This window comes from Eptatretus burgeri, chromosome 17, assembly GCF_056783735.1.
Source record: "Eptatretus burgeri isolate ZD-2024b chromosome 17, Ebu_testis_v1, whole genome shotgun sequence".
Lineage (NCBI taxonomy): Eukaryota > Metazoa > Chordata > Myxini > Myxiniformes > Myxinidae > Eptatretus > Eptatretus burgeri.
The window spans coordinates 8,515,515-8,533,798 of NC_140977.1; the positions used below are offsets into that span (position 1 = coordinate 8,515,515).

An 18,284-nucleotide genomic window follows, 5' to 3' on the forward strand; every position below is an offset into this window, starting at 1 on the left:
CCTGCTGTGTGCTGGTACAGGTATAGAGGGCCAAATGACCACCTGCCGTGTGCTGGTACAGGTATAGAGGGCCAAATGACCATCTGCTGTGTGCAGGAACAGGTATCGTGGGCCAAATGACCACCTGCTGTGTGCAGGCACAGGTAGAGTGGACCAAATGACCACCTGCTGTGTGCAGGCACAGGTAGAGTGGACCAAATGACCACCTGCCGTGAGTCGGTACAGGTATACGGGCAAAATGACCACCTGCTGTGTGCAGGAACAGGTATCGTGGGCCAAATGACCACCTGCTGTGTGCAGGCACAGGGAGAGTGGGCCAAATGACCACTTGCCGTGAGTCGGTACAGGTATAACGGGCCAAATGATCACCTGCCATGTGCTGGTAAAGGTATACGGGCAAAATGACCACCTGCCGTGTGCTGGTTTTCTTTGACATGTTTATGATTATAAGATTTAAATAAAACACATAAACGGAGTCTCGTGTAAACATCGAGAATGTTCCATGTTTGTGTAAATATCATTGTTTTAATAAATCCTCGGAGTGAAATAAAATGATAATTTGGGTGAAATTCCTGATTGTGAGTGCGCACCGTTGTGACGTCAGAGGACCAGGTCTTCGTGTTTTTGTATAAAAATGTAAAAAAAAAATCATTCGTTTTGTCCTTCCCTTCTCTGTCACGTGGTTCAGGTTCCTGATCCCCACCTGGTGGTTTTCACCTTTTTTTTTTTTTTAACTCTTGTCGGTCCAGGTAATCCTCCCCCTTTCTCTCCCCCTTTCTCTCCCCCTTTCTCTCCCCCTTTCTCTCCCCCTTTCTCTCCCCCTTTCTCTCCCCGTTTCTCTCCCCGTTTCTCTCCCCGTTTAACGGTTCTCGGTTTGAACGTAATGGCCGTGGAGGTTGAGACCGTCAGTACCAAGGTGGGTTCGTTGGTTCTTCATCTGAACCTGGTGGATCGAGGTCGAGTTCGAGTTCGAATCTGATTAGTTGGGATAACTGGAGCAAATCCCCGGGGATTTAAACATGATTCGTTTGAATTGTTGAAACGTTTTAATGGACGTGAACTGATGGACAGGTGTGGTGGGTTGGGGTTTGGGTCCTTCCTGTATGTGTTACACCCTGAAGTTGTGGTTTGTTCAAACATCCAATTCCAATGTAAACGGTTCATGTGAATGTTCTGAAGGTTTGAATACTCATCCTCCATTAATCTACTAATCCCTCATTTGCAGAGCAAACCTTTCTAATCTTGCCTGACAGTGTTTGGTGATGAGACTCGATGGTTTATTCAAACAGACTCCTGCAGTTTAAAAAAAAAAAAATTGTGTGTGTGTGTGTGTGTGTGTGTGTGTGTGTGTGTGTGTGTGTGTGTGTGTGTGTGTGTGTGTGTGTGTGTGTGTGTGTGTGTGTGTGTGTGTGTGTGTGTGTGTGTGTAAAATTACCTCATTGTGCAGGTCCAGATAACTTTACAATGTTGGCCGTTGTTGTGCAAATGTCACAAAACCATTGGGTTGGTGTTGTCGTACCCGAACCCACACATTGTCAAGAGGTTCAAAGATCAATTTTAATTAGAAATAAATATAGTTGATTTCAAAATTGAAGTACGAGGTGTTAAAACGATTCATCTCCTGAAACATTTGTAGCGATATTTATATATATATATATATATATATATATATATATATATATATATATATATATATATGTATATATGTGTATATTAAACTGTACCACACGTACTTCCCCAACCACTGCAGGGTCAATGTATCTGGAGAAAAAAAAAACTATCACCAAAGGTCATGAACGCAAACATACTTTGAAGATCATCACACAAAACCACACTTGGTGTGAACAAGTAACACATTGTAACTAAATTAAATGTGTAAATTGTAAAACTCTCTGCCACCACCAAGTTATTGGGAGGTATCCGGTCCATTCACATCCCATGAGGCCCCAGCACATGGTACGTGTTACTCACATTGTAGTTTTTGTAATTTGAGAGATGTGTCTGTGTATAAATTATTTTTTGTTCTTTATTTTAAATTGTTGTTTCCACACTTTGTGAACTTTAACAGTTTAAAATGAATAATAAAAAACATGGAAGTGGACCAGTTGAGCCAGTGTGCTGGTGGTTTTACTCTGTGCTGGTTTCATTTTATTTTTCTCCAACAAAGGTTTTTGGGCAGGTCGAATGGGCAGCGTTTATTTTCGTACACATGTACATGACACAGTGTGAGTGAATACAGAAGACATGATGTTCAATGTGTGAGGTTGCCGAGCTCGTGTTCCATTGTGTTTCCTGATGAGTCTCTGCTTGTTTGCTCTGAGGTGTAAAGGCACAAACTAAATGATGGATGTTCATGTAACCTGTACTGATAAGGTGAGGTTGGGGCTTTGATATTTGATTCCCAGGATCAGATCTTTTTCACAAGAATATTAAAAGCTAATCCCTTGCTGTTTCAGAATGTCCTCATTGTTTTAACCTCGTTCTTGTCCACAGAATGTGGTGCAGAGATTGTATTCACTCCCGTTGTTCAGTTCTGCTATGGATGAGTTGGTTCAGTCCTACAAGAGAGGGAAGGAGTCTCGGCCTGTTCTTCTCTCTGTGGGTAATATGGTGGAACAGGGCGTTACGGGAGTAGCTGTGATCGTCTCCAGTGGGATCCAACCAATCGCCAGGATTCTTCATCCACAGAGTGAGTGATTCTGTGCACATCGGACGTATCTGATATTCTGTTTATATATTTATTTTTAATTGTAACTTTGTGGACTTTTTGTTATTTTTTTCCCCATCTATTCTCAGTTAAGTTTGTTGACGAACTCGCTTGCCGGGGTCTGGATCTTGTGGAAGCGAAGGTCCCGATCTTGCAGCAACCTGCCAACAAGGTATCGTGAATGGGGGAAGTGATTGTGAATCTTTCTGCAGTGAAATGTAATTTGGTGGAGACGTGTATATGTCTGTTTACAACTGGAGAAATAAATGAATCTTCCAATTTAAATTCCTCCGTGCAGTAATTGATGGACATGTCCTTGTCCGCAGGTTCTTGATGATGTGAAGAAGAACTTAGAAAATGCCCAAAAACAAATGGGAGTCTTTCTGGATTGGTCCAAGTCCCAGGTCGGAGCGGGTTTGGAGAGATCCAAGCAGGCCATGTTGGACGGTACAGACGCTCTCCTGAAAACCAAGTTTGGACAGGTGGTCATGTCTGGTGCAGATTCGATACTTTCTCAAGCGGATGGATACCTGCCACAAGATCAGACAGGTAAGATTGTGAAGTGTGGACATGATGCTGTCTTTTTTTTTTTTTTTTTTTTCGGTTCTTCTGTTGAGACTAATACTTGTACATCCTACAGAAGGTGAGAGTAAGGAAGAGAAAGTTGTCATACCAAGCTCCTCGGCTCTTGACTTTTACCGTCTGCTCTTTGCTGTATCAAGCAAGGCCGGGCGAGAGCTGTTCACGAAGAGTTCTTCCAGGATCCAAGTTGCTGCAGAGAGCGGTCGTGTCCATTTAACCGGCATTCTGAAATCTCTCAACAAGGTGTTCGACTCGGTGCAGAAGACCCCGTTGAACGGGGAAAACCCCGATTCCGCTCGCTCTGGTGATATCTGTAAATCGAGCGGTGCAGAGGCTCTGGGTAAACAAAGCAAATGAGAAGGTCTGCAGGTGATTTCTGATTCTCTAAATGTTTTTGTTCAGCTTCACATTGAATTGAATGGATTGGGTTTCCTGGTTGTTGGTAATGGAAATAAAATTCTTGCTGAAAGTGATTTGTTTTTGGTCCTCAATTCATTCTCGTCATGCAGACCGTCATTCTGTTTCGGTTTAACAGCCCGTCATTCTTGGATAAACCCGAATTCCTTTTGTGAATCCCCCCCCTTCCCAATTCAAATGGAACACCAAATGCAGTGCTGCATTGAAGTCAGGACGAACCTGAAGAAGCAAAAAGAAAAAAAAGAAAAAAAAAAGGGAAAGATGGTCATTTGAGGGGAGGAGAGATGATCTCGACTGACTTAATTTGTGGATTTGGAGTTTTATTTATTTATTTGTGTTTTTTTTATGGTATCCAGTGTAATGGACTGAGTAACCTAAATTGTTTATCCTTCTGTTTTTGTTCTTCCGTTGCAGATTTTTGGCTTAAAATTCTCGAACCCCAAGTCTGACAAAATATTTTCACCATCGTATGTATCGTTTGATAGCGGACTTGATTGATCTCACAGGTGGCTTGGTACAGCCGACATCGTGAAAAAAAAAAAAATATATATATATATATATATATATATATATATATATATATATATATATATATATAAACCCCCAAAAACTTCAACTCTGTCTCAAACCGTGCAATGGAAAAATGTCACTTCACACATGTTAATGAACTCCCCAGAGGAAGATTTTTTTTTTTTTTTTTTTTTTTTTTTTACTGATGAAGTGTCTCGGTAAATTTGACTGCTGCGTGGGAATGATTTGAGATTTCTTGAGCGTCATCTACGCAACAATTCAGTCGGAGGAAAAAAATTGACCATCGGTGACTGTTCGGCCGCCGTATTGTTTTGAAAAAAATTAAATAATTTTAATCTTCAAAATGGCAAGACAGATTAACGTGAAACTTTGCACACACACATTCCCCATAACATCCTTTTACAAGTTTGTTAATTTATAATTGATAGATAATATGGTTTGATGATCATATTGAATTTACCCTCAAACATCTCCAGAATGGTTGGTCAGATCAAGGAGAAACATCAAAAAGGTATTCTCCTTTGGGAGGGAATATAAGCTTGCTAAAGAATAATTAATAGGTCACATGGTTTGTCAGCCGGATTGGATTGAAGAAAACTATATATTTTCTCTGGAATGACAACCAATCGGAGTGAGACTTTGCAAGTATCTAACACCAAGGTTACTTTCATGGTAAAAAAAATTATGTCATCACATGGTTTGGCGGCCATGTTAGAGAGAGAAATGAACCTCAACCGATTAACACGAAACTTCACATGCATGCTTCCCTACCGGCTTCGAGGGACAATGAAAATTTATGATGTCATAAGTCATAGGGATTGTCAGCCATATTGGATTGAATATTAATAAATTTTTAAATTCTTCTCCAGAATGGGTGGACAGATTTTGGCAAAACTTCATGCACACTTTCTCCAAGACATTATTTTACAAGTTTGTTAATTTCTAATTGATAGATCACATGGTTTGGTGGCCATATTGAATTTACCCAAAAACCTTCAAACATCTTCTCCAGAACAGCTGGTCAAATCAAGGGGAAACTTCACTCACGTAGTCTGGTTGGTTGGTGGATATAAATTAGTTCATGAATAATTGATGGTCAGATGGTTTGGCAGCCATATTGGATTGAAAAAAAATTAAATGTTTTCTCTGGAATCACTTACCCAACCAAAGCCAAACTTGGCAAATATCATCGAACTCCATGCCTGCATATACGATAAAAATTACGTCACAAGTCACATGGTTTGGTGGCCATCTTGGATAGAAAGAGCCACCTTGTCCGATGAAACTTAACATGATCCACTACCCAATTCGAGGGCGAATTTAAATTCTACCAATGGCGCAAGACATCAAATCTATACTTATCAGATAAAGCCTTCAACTGGCATAAGTGACATAATGAAGGCACCTATGACATAAATCTTTCTCAATGGGGAGTTTTTGACATGTTCTGAGTAAGAAAAAAAAATTCCCATGGAGCAGTTTCAGAAAGAGGTCCAATGTTTTTCTTTTCCACCATGGCTGCAACACCAAATGACCTATGGCTTCACAATTATCACTGACAAATCTATATGAGTCACTCATGTTGAAAATTTTGTGTCTCACTCAAGCTGTTACAGAGAAAATGAATTTAAAAAGGAATAAACACCCAACATCACGTGGGAAAGATAATTGGACAACTGGGCCCTGGCCGAATGTTATCACCCAAATTTGGCAGCATTCTGACTGTTGGGTCTGGATAAGAAGATTTTTGAAGTCATTTATATATCCCCCCTCCCACCCCCCAAATTGATAAAATTAGGCAATTTTGACACATTTCTGGTCAAGTGATTGACATGACGAGCAATTTAGCATCCCTACCCTGGTCTAATGTAATAATCCAAACTTTGTCGGTCTGGAGAAGAAAATTTTGGAAGGAATTTGCATGACCACCATTTTTACACACTTCTGACCATGTGATCAGCATAGCCTCCACAATTTAGCATTACAATCCTAACCTAATGTCACCAAGATTTGGTAGCATTCTGACTGGAGGGTCTCGAAGATTTTTGAAGGAATTTATGCGGTTTCCCAAAAATTGACGAAGTTGGCCATTTTGACAAACTTCGGGTCATGTGATCAACATGGCCTCTGCATTTTAACATCAGGAGTGTGTTGTAATCCATCCATCCATTGGGACCATACTCTGTGCAGAGCGTTGGTGCTGCCTCAACAGTCTCCTGGGTTATTGGGCACAATCCTGGATGAATCCCCAATTCGACGTAGGATACCAGCATGCTGGCACTCATTTTGCCCACCTCAGATGGACGACAGGTTGAATCAACCCCACCTCGTATTACTTCAACATCCAAGCAGGATTCGCACTCAGGATCCTCGGATACTAAGCCCACCACTCACCACGAGCTATTAAGCCAACACCAGGCATGTGTTCTAATGTTTTAATCCAAATTTGGTTGCATTCTGATGGGTGGGCTTGCAGAAGAAGATTGTTAAAGGAATTTACATTATTTTCTAAACAATTGATTGTCGGCCATTTTGACACACTTTCGGTCACATGATCAGCATGAGTTGCGCAATTTAACATCCCAACGCTGACCTGATATTGTAACCCAAATTCTGTCGCATTCTGATTGGTGGGTTTGGAGAAGATTTTGGAAGGAATTTGCACGACCGCCATTTTGACACATTTCCGGTCATGTGATCGGCATGACATCCGCAATTTAAGATCCCTACCCTGGCTTAATGTTGTAACCCAAATTTGTAAGCATTCTGACTGGTGGGTTTGGAGAAGATTTTGGAAGGAATTTGTGTGACCGCCATTTTGACACACTTCCAATCACATGATAAACATGGCCTCCACAATTTAACATCAGGACGATATCCAAATGTTGTAACCCAAATTTGGTAGCGTTCTGTCTCTTTTGTCTGGCGGAGAAGATTTGTGAAGAAATTTACTCTGTCGGCCATTTTGACCTAAAGTCTTGTGACCAGAACGAGGTTTGCAATCCCTGTTGCCAGGAAGGAGAGAAACGTTGCTGTGAAATCTCTGCCGTTTCAGCCAAGCGGTTGGGTTGGCGAAGTTGAAAAAGAATATGGACGGATGGATGGACAGACGGTTCGTGATGACAATACCTTATCTGGAATATGAATTCCAGAGAAGCAAATAATGTGGAGACATCAAAGGGGCCTTTGAAGGGGGTATGTCTACCTAAGGTAGAACAAAGGCCAACCTCTGTTTTTTATCATGTATTTATTTATTTTTCAATTCATCGATGCGTCACATTTCTGAAATGGATTGTTGGCTAAAAATATTTTGGGTTTATCATTGTTTTTCAGCCGTTTCCATGGTTATGCTGAATTTTCTTTAAAGTCCTTAAAAAAATTAAGAAATGGAAATAACTTTCCCAATGAAGAACTTACAGACATGGATTTAAGCCAAAATTATGCTTTCTGTGTTTTCTACTTGTTCCAACACATTTTTCTTTTTTTATTTACCTTGTCGAGGCTCATATGAGAGCGAACACACAATGTACAGCAACGGGGGCTTGAGAAAAGAGGGGTGGGAGAGGGAAGGACAAAACAGTGAGGAGCAGAGACATAAGGAGATCTGTGGAAGGGAGATGGATGGGGTGGGGAATACGGGGAATACAAGATGGACACCACAGGGACTTTCAGGAAGGATAGCAGGGAATTTGAAGGAGGTGGGTTTGGGGTGGACTTATGGGGCATAAAGTCATCATGAAGTGATCAGTCAGCACTTACACGTCCCTAAATTCCATAAATCCAAGATGGCCGCCACTATTACACATGTTCAACTTCAGAACATTATTTTGCACCTTCTGGATGGAATTTTTGAATTATCTAAAGTTTTAAAATAATCTCCAGATTCAGGAGAAGTTTTTTTTAAATGAGCAAATTTTTGATAGCATTTGCCCTTTATTTGCATCAATCCAATATGGCTGTCACCGTTATGATCATTATATTCGAGGAAATCTGGCTCTTTTGGAGTTGAAACCGCGTGATTTGACTCCGTTTGAAAACTTATTTTTCTTTTTGTTTTTCTTTTTATCTCCTTCACCGAGGGTGGAAGGATGTTATATTTTCGTCCCTGTCTGTCTGTTTGTTTATCTGGTGTTTGTTTATCCATTTGTTTGTTGAAATTTCAACGTCGAAGATTTTTCAAGTATATTCGTGGGTCGATTTGTTATTCTGTCTGTTTTTTACTTGGCAACAAAAATGTCACCAAGTATGTTGGTCTGTTGCATTTGTTTGTGTGTCTGTCTGTTTGTTTTTTGTCTTGCCACAGTTTTCAAGCAATTTTTCTGAAATTTTTTGTGTGTGGTGACCAGCCAAGGACGGCAACGCTTAATTCTGGTGAACATCCAGATCTGTATCTGGACCTGAGAATTTTTTTGAGTGATTCTTCACCATTGAGAGATTGGGCCAAAAACAATGTAAAGCATGACATCTCCAAAAGTTGTGGACGACTTGTGACAAAATGAGGTGGATGAGTTGGTTCGGTAACGAGAACAAGCCGATTGGATTTTGGTTTCCTCCTTCCTATCAGTGGGATACAAAATGTAAATTGTCCAACCTCTCGGAGGTATCGGCTCCATGACGTGCCGATCCGTTTCGACAAGTGTGGCTCGAGGAGTGATTGTTTTTTTTCTGTCTGTCTGTCTGTCTGTTTGTCTGTCTGTCTGTTTGTCTGTCTGTCTGTCTGTCTGTCTGTGTGTCTGTCTGTGTGTCACTTGATGTTTGGCCACAGTTTTCAAGCAATCGTTCTCAATTTTTTTTGTGTTTGTGGGTGACGGGCCAAGGATAACAATCACAACACTTAATTTTGGTGAATATCCGGATCTGAGAACTTTTTAAGTGATTCTTCACCATTGAGAGATTGGGCCAGAAACGATATAGTCCTGTGTAACATGATATTTCAAACATGTATTGGGCTCGATATGTTGTCGTGGATCAGGTATTACGTGATGGAGGTATGTACTCCACCGAGTGCCCTTCTCATCTTTACAATTTCCCTGCAAACTGCCATGTTGGAAAGAAGTGTTGAACACTCTGTTCAGTTGGAATGTTTCCTTGAGACCTTTGACTTCAGCAAACTGCTTGGCGAGCGGGAAGGAAGACGTGTCCACCTGTCGTATGTGTTTCCTTGAACATCTTTATTAATGAAATAATAATAAAAACAACTCTCCTTCACAGAGATGACGTCATCATCCCACAAATCACATTCAAATTCACATTGAGATTTTATTAAATAAATCATGAAATCAGAGACATTAAGTCCCACTCTGAGGACATTGAGGGACGTAAAGCCGGTTGTCTCGTCTGCATGAAGTTGTGCACATGAAAATCCATTCGAAAGGAGAAGGCCAATGTGTACCGGTTCTCTGTCCTGGAGATGTTGAACGGGTCCATATGCTGTTTGAAGGTGTTTTGTGGGAATGGATTCATACATTGAACGACAGAAAATCGATAAAGCACAGGTATGGGGGACCAAACCACAACCTGCCGTGAGCAGGCACAGGTAAAACGGGCCAAACGATCACTTGCCGTGTGTAGGTACAGGTATCGTGGGCAAATGACCACCTGTCGTGTGCGGATTTTCTTTGACATGTTTATGATGACAAGATTGGAATAAAACACATTAACGGAGTCACGTGGAAACATCTAGAATGTTCCATGTTTGTGTAAATATCATTGTTTTAATAAATCCTCGGAGTGAAATAAAATGATAATTTGGGTGAAATTCCTGATTGTGAGTGCGCACCGTTGTGACGTCAGAGGACCAGGTGTTCGTGTTTTTGTATAAAAAGGTAAAAATTCGTTCGTTTTGTCCTTCCCTTCTCTGTCCCGTGGTTCAGGTTCCCAGTCCCCACCTGGTGGTTCTCACCTTGATTTAACCCTTGTCGGTCCAGGTAATCCTTCCCGTTTCTCTCCCCGTTTCTCTCCCCGTTTCTCTCCCCGTTTCTCTCCCCGTTTCTCTCCCCGTTTCTCTCCCCGTTTCTCTCCCCGTTTCTCTCCCCGTTTCTCTCCCCGTTAAACGGTTCTCGGTTTGAACGTAATGGCCGTGGAGGTTCAGACCGTCGGTACCAAGGTGGGTTCGTTGGTTCTTCATCTGAACCTGGTGGATCGAGGTCGAGTTCGAGTTCGAATCTGATTAGTTGGGATAACTGCAGCAAATCTCTGGGATTTAAATATGATTCGTTTGAATTGTTGAAACGTTTTAATGGAGGTGAACTGATGGACAGGTGTGGTGGGTTGGGTTTTGGGTCCTTCCTGTTTGTGTTACACCCTGAAGTTGTGGTTTGTTTCAACATCCAATTTCAATCCAAACGGTTCATGTGAATGTTCTGAAGGTTTGAATCCCCATCCTCCATTAATCTACTAATCCCTCATTTGTATAGCAAACTTTTTTTAATATGGCCTGACAGTGTTTGGTAGTGAGACTCATGCTGTTATAAAAACAAATTTGTGTGTAAAATTACCTCATTGTGCAGGTCCAGATAACTTTACAATGTTGGCCGTTGTTGTGCTAATGTCACAAAACCATTGGGCTCGTGTCGTAGTTCCCGAACCCACACATTGTCAAGAGGTTCAAAGATCAATTTTCATGAGAAGTAAATATAATTGATTTCAAAATTGAAGTACGAGGAGTTAAAATGGTTAATGTCCTGAAACATTTGTAGCGATATTTAAATATATGTATATGTATATGTATATATATATATATATATATATATATATATATATATATATATATATATATATATATATATATATATATATACATACACATTTTAAACTGTACCACACGTACTTCCCCAACCACTGCAGGGTCAATGTATCTGGAGAAAAAAAAATATGACAAAGGTCATTAACGTAAACTTACTTTCAAGATCATCACACAAAACCACACTTGGTGTGAGCTAGTAACATTGTAACTAAACAAAATTTGTAAATTGTAAAACTCTCTGCCACCACTAAGTTATTGGGAGGTACCCGGTCCATTCACACCCCATGAGGCCCCAGCACATGGTACGTGTTACTCACATTGTAGTTTTTGTAATTTGAGAGATGTTACTGTATATAAATTATTTTTTGTTCTCCATTTTAAATTGTTGTTTCCACACTTTGTGTACTTTAACAGTTTAAAATGAATAATAAAAAACATGGAAGTGGACCAGTTGAGCCAGTGTGCTGGTGGTTTTACTCTGTGCTGGTTTCATTTTATTTTCCTCCAACAAAGGTTTCTCCACTTCAAGGTAGAATGGGCAGCGTTTATTTTCTTACACATACACGTACATGTACATGACACAATGTGAGTGAATACAGAAGACATGATGTTCAATGTGTGAGGTTGCCGAGCTCGTGTTCCATTGTGTTCCCTGATGAGTCTCTGCTTGTTTGCTCTGAGGTGTAAAGGCACAAACTAAATGATGGATGTTCATGTAACCTGTACTGATGAGGTGAGGTTGTGGCTTTGTTTGATTCCCAGGATCAGATCTTTTTTTACAAGGATATTAAAAGTTAATCCCTTGCTGTTTCAGCATGAGACATCCTCTCATTTTAAACTTTGTTCTTGTCCACAGAATGTGGTGCAGAGATTGTATTCACTCCCGTTGTTCAGTTCTGCCGTGGATGAGTTGATTCAGTCCTACAAGAGAGGGAAGGAGTCTCGGCCTGTTCTTCTCTCTGTGGGTAATATGGTGGAACAGGGAGTTACGGGAGTAGCTGTGATCGTCTCCAGTGGGATCCAACCAATCGCTAGGATTCTTCATCCACAGAGTGAGTGATTCTGTGCACATCGGACGTGTCTGAAATTCTGTTTATATATTTCTTTTTATCTTTAACTTTGTGGACTTTCATTTTTTTTTAATTTTTTCCCATCTATTGTGGAGAAGGATTGTGGTTGTTTCAGGCAGTTGTTGAAGTTTTCCCTTCCGCATGTTCAATGTTAAGTTATTTCTCTGATCTTTGAGGTTCACACAGTGTTTTCTCAGTTAAGCTTGTTGACGAACTCGCTTGCCGGGGTCTGGATCTTGTGGAAGGGAAGGTCCCGATCTTGCAGCAACCTGCCAAAAAGGTACGGGGAATGAGGGAAGTGATTGTGAATCTTTGTCGTGAAATGTAATTTGGTGGAGACGTGTATATGTCTGTTTTCAACTGGAGAAATAAATGAATCTTCTTACTTAAATGTTCCACTGTGCAGTAATTGATGGACATTTCCTTGTCCGCAGGTTCTTGATGATGTGAAGAAGAACTTACAAAATGCCCAAAAGCAAATGGGAGTCCTTCTGGATTGGTCCAAGTCCCAGGTCGGAGCGGGTTTGGAGAGATCCAAGCAGGCCGTGTTGGACGGTACAGACTCTCTCCTGAAAACCAAGTTTGGACAGGTGGTTATGTCTGGTGCAGATTCAATGCTTTCTCAAGTGGATGGATACCTGCTACAAGATCAGACAGGTAAGATTGTGAAGTGTGGACATGATGCTTTTTTTTTTTTTTTTTTTTTTTTTTTTTTTTTTTTCTCCTTCTGTCGAGACTAATCCTTGTTCATCCTACAGAAGGTGAGAGTAAGGAAGAGAAAGTTGTCATACAAAGCTCCTCGGCTCTTGACTTTTACCGTCGGCTCTTTGCTGTATCAAGCAAGGCCGGGCGAGAGCTGTTCAGGACGAGTTCTTCCGGGATCCATCTTGCTGCAGAGAGCGGTCGTGTCCATTTAACCGGCATTCTCAAATCTCTCAACAAGGTGTTCGACTCGATGCAGAAGACCCCGTTGAACGGGGAAAAGCCCGATTCCGCTCGCTCTGGTGATATCTGTAAATCAAGCGGTGCAGTGTCTCTGGGTAAACAAAGCAAATGAGAAGGTCTGCAGCTGATTTCTCATTTTGTAAATGTTTGTTTGTGTAGCTTCACATTGGATTGAATGGTTTAGGAAATGGAAATAAAATTCTTGCTGAAGTTTTTTTTGGTCCTCATTTCATTCTTGTCTTGCAGACCTCATCCAACAGCCCGTCATTCATGTATAAACACTTCCTTGTTAGTGAACCCCCCCCCCCTTCCCAATTCAAATTCAGCACTGTGTTCATCAGGAGGAACCTGAAGCAAAAAAAGATGTTTGAGGGGAGGAGGGATGATTTTAAGTGACTTAATTTTTTTCTTTTATTTAAGGCTGGTGGATGTGGAGTTTTGGAGTGAGCAGTTTATTTTATTTGTTTATTTTTGTTATGGTATCTCAAAAGGACTGAATAACCTAAAAAAATTCTGCCGCAGATTTTTTTTTTTTTTTTTTTTTTGGCTTTAAATATTTTGGGCGACTTGGTCTGATCGACAAAATATCTTAACCATCGAATGTATCTTTTTTATGGCATATCTGATTATGACGTCATAGGTGATGTGGTATGGCCTTTATCTTGGAAACAAAAAAAAAACCTCAAACACTTGACCTCTATCTCACCATGCAATGGAAAAAAAAAAAAAATTTCACTTCACATGTGTTAATGAACGACCCAGGGGGAACATCTTTTTTTTTTTTTTTTTTTTTTTTTTTTTTTTAGTTGTATCCCAGAAAATTTGACAATGCTGCGTGGGAAGAATTTGAAACTTCAGCGTCATCTATGCAACAATTCACTGCAGGAAAAAAATTATGACATCGGTGACTTTTTGGCAGCCATATTGTTTTGAAAAAAAAAAAAACATTTTTTAATCTTCAGAATGGCAAGACAGATGAAGGTGAAGCTTTGCACACATATTCCACATACCATCCTTTTACAAGTTTGTTAATTTATAATTGGAAGGTCACATGGTTTGGTGGTCAGATTGAACTTACCCTCAAACTTCTCCAGAATGATTGGTGAGATCAAGGGGAAACGTCACAAACGTAATTTACTTGGTTCGGGAACACAAGTTTGTTACTGAATAATTCATAGGTCACATGGTTTGTCAGCAGTATTGGATTGAAGAAAATATTAAATATTTTCTCTGGAATGACAACCAATCGAAGTGAAACTTTGCAAGTATCATCGAACACCCTGGTGATATTCATGGTAAAAACAATTATGACATCACATGGTTTGGTGGCCATCTTGGAGAGAGAAATGAACCTCAACCGATGAACACAAAACTTCACATGTGTGTTTCCCGACCCCTTGGAGGCAGAATGAAAATTTATGTCAAAGGTCATAATTATGGTTTGTCAGCTTTATTGGATGGAAAATTGATAATTTTTTTAAATCTTCTTCTCCGGCATGGCTGGACAGATACAGGCAAAACGTCATGCAACCTTTCCCAAAGTCATTATTTTACTGACTTTTACTGACAAAAATTGCATTTTTGCCAAAGCACTTCTTCACTTTTGTCTCATATCGGCTTCCGAGCTCAAAGGATGGCTGAGATATTGTGCAGATGAAAGATAAAATAAATAAGTAATTAATAAATCGTTAATAATATAGCGGGCCAAATGACCACCTGCTGTGTGCTGGTTCAGGTATAGAGGGCCAAATGATCACCTGCCGTGTGCTGGTTTTCTTTGACATGAATATGATTATAAGATTTAAATAAAACACATAAACGGAGTCACGTGTAAACATCGAGAATGTTCCATGTTTGTGTAAATATCATTGTTTTAATAAATCCTCGGAGTGAAATAAAATGATAATTTGGGTGAAATTCCTGATTGTGAGTGCGCACCGTTGTGACGTCAGAGGAGCAGCTGTTCGTGTTTTTGTATAAAAAGGTTAAAAAAAAAAAATTCATTCGTTTTGTCCTTCCCTTTTCTGTCACGTGGTTCAGGTTCCCGGTCTCCACCTGGTGGTTTTCACCTTGATTTAACTCTTGTCGGTCCAGGTAATTCTCCCCGTTTCTCTCCCCGTTTCTCTCCCCGTTTCTCTCCCCGTTTCTCTCCCCGTTTCTCTCCCCGTTTCTCTCCCCGTTTCTCTCCCCGTTTCTCTCCCCCTTTCTCTCCCCCTTTCTCTCCCCGTTAAACGGTTCTCGGTTTGAACGTAATGGCCGTGGAGGTTCAGACCGTCGGTACCAAGGTGGGTTCGTTGGTTCTTCCTCTGAACCTCGTGGATCGAGTTCGGGTTCGAGTTCGAATCTGATTAGTTGGGATAACTGGAGCAAATCCCCGGGGATTTAAACATGATTCGTTTGAATTGTTGAAACGTTTTAACGGAGGTGAACTGATGGACAGGTGTGGTGGGTTGGGGTTTGGGCCCTTCCTGTATGTGTTACACCCTGAAGTTGTGGTTTGTTTAAACATCCAATTCCAATGTAAACGGTTTATGTCAATGTTCTCTGAAGGTTTGAATCCCCATCCTCCATTAATCTACTAATCCCTCATTTGTAGAGCAAACCTTTCTAATGTGGCCTGACAGTGTTTGGTGGTGAGACTCGATGGTTTATACAAACAGACTCGTGCAGTTAAAAAAAAAAAGTGTATGTGTGTGTGTGTGTGTGTGTGTGTGTGTGTGTGTGTGTGTGTGTGTGTGTGTGTGTGTGTGTGTGTGTGTAAAATTACCTCATTGTGCAGGTCCAGATAACTTTACAATGTTGGCCGTTGTTGTGCTAATGTCACAAAACCATTGGGTTGGTGTCGTCGTACCCGAACCCACACATTGTCGAGGTTCAAAGATCAATTTTAATTAGAAATAAATATAATTGATTTCAAAATTGAAGTACGAGGTGTTAAAACGATTCATCTCCTGAAACATTTGTGGCGATATTTATATATATATATTTTAAACTGTACCACACGTACTTCCCCAACCACTACAGGGTCAATGTATCTGGAGAAAAAAAACTATGACTAAGGTCATTAACGTAAAAATACTTTCAAGATCATTACACAAAACCACACTTGGTGTGAGCAAGTAACACATTGTAACTAAATTAAATTTGTAAATTGTAAAACTCTCTGCCACCACCAAGTTATTGGGAGGTACCCGGTCCATTCACACCCCATGAGGCCCCAGCACATGGTACGTGTTACTCACATTGTAGTTTTTGTAATTTGAGAGATGTTACTGTGTATAAATTATTTTTTGTTCTTTATTTTAAATTGTTGTTTCCACACTTTGTGAACTTTAACAGTTTAAAATGAATAATAAAAAACATGGAAGTGGACCAGTTGAGCCAGTGTGCTGGTGGTTTTACTCTGTGCTGGTTTCATTTTATTTTCCTCCAACAAAGGTTTCTCTACTTCAAGGTAGAATGGGTAACGTTTATTTTCTTACACATACACGTACATATACATGACACATTGTGAGTGAATCCAGAAGACATCATGTTCAATGTGTGAGGTTGCCGAGCTCGTGTTCCATTGTGTTCCCTGATGAGTCTCTGCTTGTTTGCTCTGAGGTGTAAAGGCACAAACTAAATGATGGATGTTCATGTAACCTGTACTGATAAGGTGAGGTTGGGGCTTTGATGTTTGATTCCCAGGATCAGATCTTTTTTTTACAAGAATATTAGAAGTTAATCCCTTGCTGTTTCAGCATGAGACATCCTCTCATTTTAAACTTTGTTCTTGTCCACAGAATGTGGTGCAGAGATTGTATTCACTCCCGTTGTTCAGTTCTGCCGTGGATGAGTTTATTCAGTCCTACAAGAGAGGGAAGGAGTCTCGGCCTGTTCTTCTCTCTGTGGGTAATATGGTGGAACAGGGAGTTACGGGAGGAGCTGTGATCGTCTCCAGTGGGATCCAACCAATCGCCAGGATTCTTCATCCACAGTGTGAGTATTTCTGTGCACATCGGACGTGTCTGAAATTCTGTTTATATATTTCTTTTTATCTTTAACTTTGTGGACTTTCATTTTTTAATTTTTTTTTCCCATCTATTGTGGAGAAGGATTGTGGTTGTTTCAGGCAGTTGTTGAAGTTTTCCCTTCCGCATGTTCCATGTTAAGTTATTTCTCTGATCTTTGAGGTTCACACAATGTGTTTTCTCAGTTAAGTTTGTTGATGAGCTCGCTTGCCGGGGTCTGGATCTTGTGGAAGCGAAGGTCCCGATCTTGCAGCAACATGCCAACAAGGTATGGGGAATGGGGGGAGTGATTGTGAATCTTTCTGTCGTGAAATGTAATTTGGTGGAGACATGTGTATGTCTTTTCAACTGGAGAAATAAATGAATCCTGTAATTTAAATGTTCCACTGTGCAGTAATTGATGGACATTTCCTTATCCGCAGGTTCTTGATGATGTGAAGAAGAACTTACAAAATGCCCAAAAACAAATGGGAGTCCTTCTGGATTGGTCCAAGTCCCAGGTCGGAGCGGGTTTGGAGAGATCCAAGCAGGCCATGTTGGACGGTACGGACTCTCTCCTGAAAACCAAGTTTGGACAGGTGGTCATGTCTGGTGCAGATTCGATGCTTTCTCAAGTGGATGGATACCTGCTACAAGATCAGACAGGTAAGATTGTGAAGTGTGGACATGATGCTTTTTTTATTTTTTTTTTAAGTTCTTCTGTCGAGACTAACACTTGTACATCCTACAGAAGGTGAGAGTAAGGAAGAGAAAGTTGTCATACCAAACTCCTCGGCTCTTGACTTTTACCGTCGGCTCTTTGCTGTATCAAGCAAGGCCGGGCGAGAGCTGTTCAGGACGAGTTCTTCCGGGATCCATCTTGCTGCAGAGAGCGGTCGTGTCCATTTAACCGGCATTCTCAAATCTCTCAACACGGTGTTCTACTCGATGCAGAAGACCCCGTTGAACGGGGAAAAACCCGATTCCGCTCGCTCTGGTGATATTTGTAAATCGAGCGGTGCAGAGGCTCTGGGTAAACAAAGCAAATGAGAAGGTCTGCAGGTGATTTCTCATTTTGTAAATGTTTGTTTGTGCAGCTTCACATTGCATTTCATGGTTTTGGAAATGGAAATAAAATTCTTGCTGAAGTTTTTTTTGGTCCTCATTTCATTCTTGTCTTGCAGACCTCATCCAACAGCCCGTCATTCATGTATAAACACTTCCTTGTTAGTGAACCCCCCCCCCCTTCCCAATTCAAATGCAGCACTGTGTTCATCAGGAGGAACCTGAAGCAA

General features: G+C 40.7%; 3 protein-coding genes across 3 annotated transcripts; all 3 read left to right on the forward strand.

Moving 5' to 3' along the window:
• The first annotated feature begins 3,037 nt into the window (after positions 1–3,037).
• LOC147009231 (uncharacterized) lies at positions 3,038–3,756 on the forward strand. The gene is made up of 2 exons (XM_085863362.1): positions 3,038–3,256; positions 3,348–3,756. The coding sequence occupies exons 1-2, from the start codon at positions 3,079–3,081 to the stop codon at positions 3,644–3,646; spliced, it is 477 nt and encodes a 158-aa protein (XP_085719488.1). The 5' UTR covers positions 3,038–3,078; the 3' UTR covers positions 3,647–3,756.
• Positions 3,757–11,851: 8,095 nt separating this feature from the next.
• Positions 11,852–13,210, forward strand: LOC147009232 (perilipin-1-like). Its single transcript, XM_085860897.1, has 4 exons — positions 11,852–12,034; positions 12,250–12,332; positions 12,487–12,709; positions 12,811–13,210. Exons 1-4 carry the CDS (start codon positions 11,953–11,955, stop codon positions 13,107–13,109), a joined length of 687 nt encoding a protein of 228 aa, XP_085717023.1. The 5' UTR covers positions 11,852–11,952; the 3' UTR covers positions 13,110–13,210.
• A 3,606-nt stretch (positions 13,211–16,816) lies between these two features.
• Positions 16,817–18,142, forward strand: LOC147009233 (perilipin-1-like). Its single transcript, XM_085860896.1, has 4 exons — positions 16,817–16,978; positions 17,196–17,278; positions 17,433–17,655; positions 17,741–18,142. The coding sequence occupies exons 1-4, from the start codon at positions 16,897–16,899 to the stop codon at positions 18,037–18,039; spliced, it is 687 nt and encodes a 228-aa protein (XP_085717022.1). The 5' UTR covers positions 16,817–16,896; the 3' UTR covers positions 18,040–18,142.
• The last annotated feature ends 142 nt before the right edge of the window (positions 18,143–18,284 follow it).

Bases quoted from the DNA above. Each gene is read 5' to 3' on its own strand.
- LOC147009231 (XM_085863362.1), top strand. From the start codon at position 3,079: ATGGGAGTCTTTCTGGATTGGTCCAAGTCCCAGGTCGGAGCGGGTTTG. The intron at 3,257-3,347 runs GTAAGATTGTGA...TACATCCTACAG, and splicing joins CCTGCCACAAGATCAGACAG to AAGGTGAGAGTAAGGAAGAG.
- LOC147009232 (XM_085860897.1), top strand. From the start codon at position 11,953: ATGGTGGAACAGGGAGTTACGGGAGTAGCTGTGATCGTCTCCAGTGGG. The intron at 12,333-12,486 runs GTACGGGGAATG...CCTTGTCCGCAG, and splicing joins TGCAGCAACCTGCCAAAAAG to GTTCTTGATGATGTGAAGAA. The intron at 12,710-12,810 runs GTAAGATTGTGA...TTCATCCTACAG, and splicing joins CCTGCTACAAGATCAGACAG to AAGGTGAGAGTAAGGAAGAG.
- LOC147009233 (XM_085860896.1), top strand. From the start codon at position 16,897: ATGGTGGAACAGGGAGTTACGGGAGGAGCTGTGATCGTCTCCAGTGGG. The intron at 17,279-17,432 runs GTATGGGGAATG...CCTTATCCGCAG, and splicing joins TGCAGCAACATGCCAACAAG to GTTCTTGATGATGTGAAGAA. The intron at 17,656-17,740 runs GTAAGATTGTGA...TACATCCTACAG, and splicing joins CCTGCTACAAGATCAGACAG to AAGGTGAGAGTAAGGAAGAG.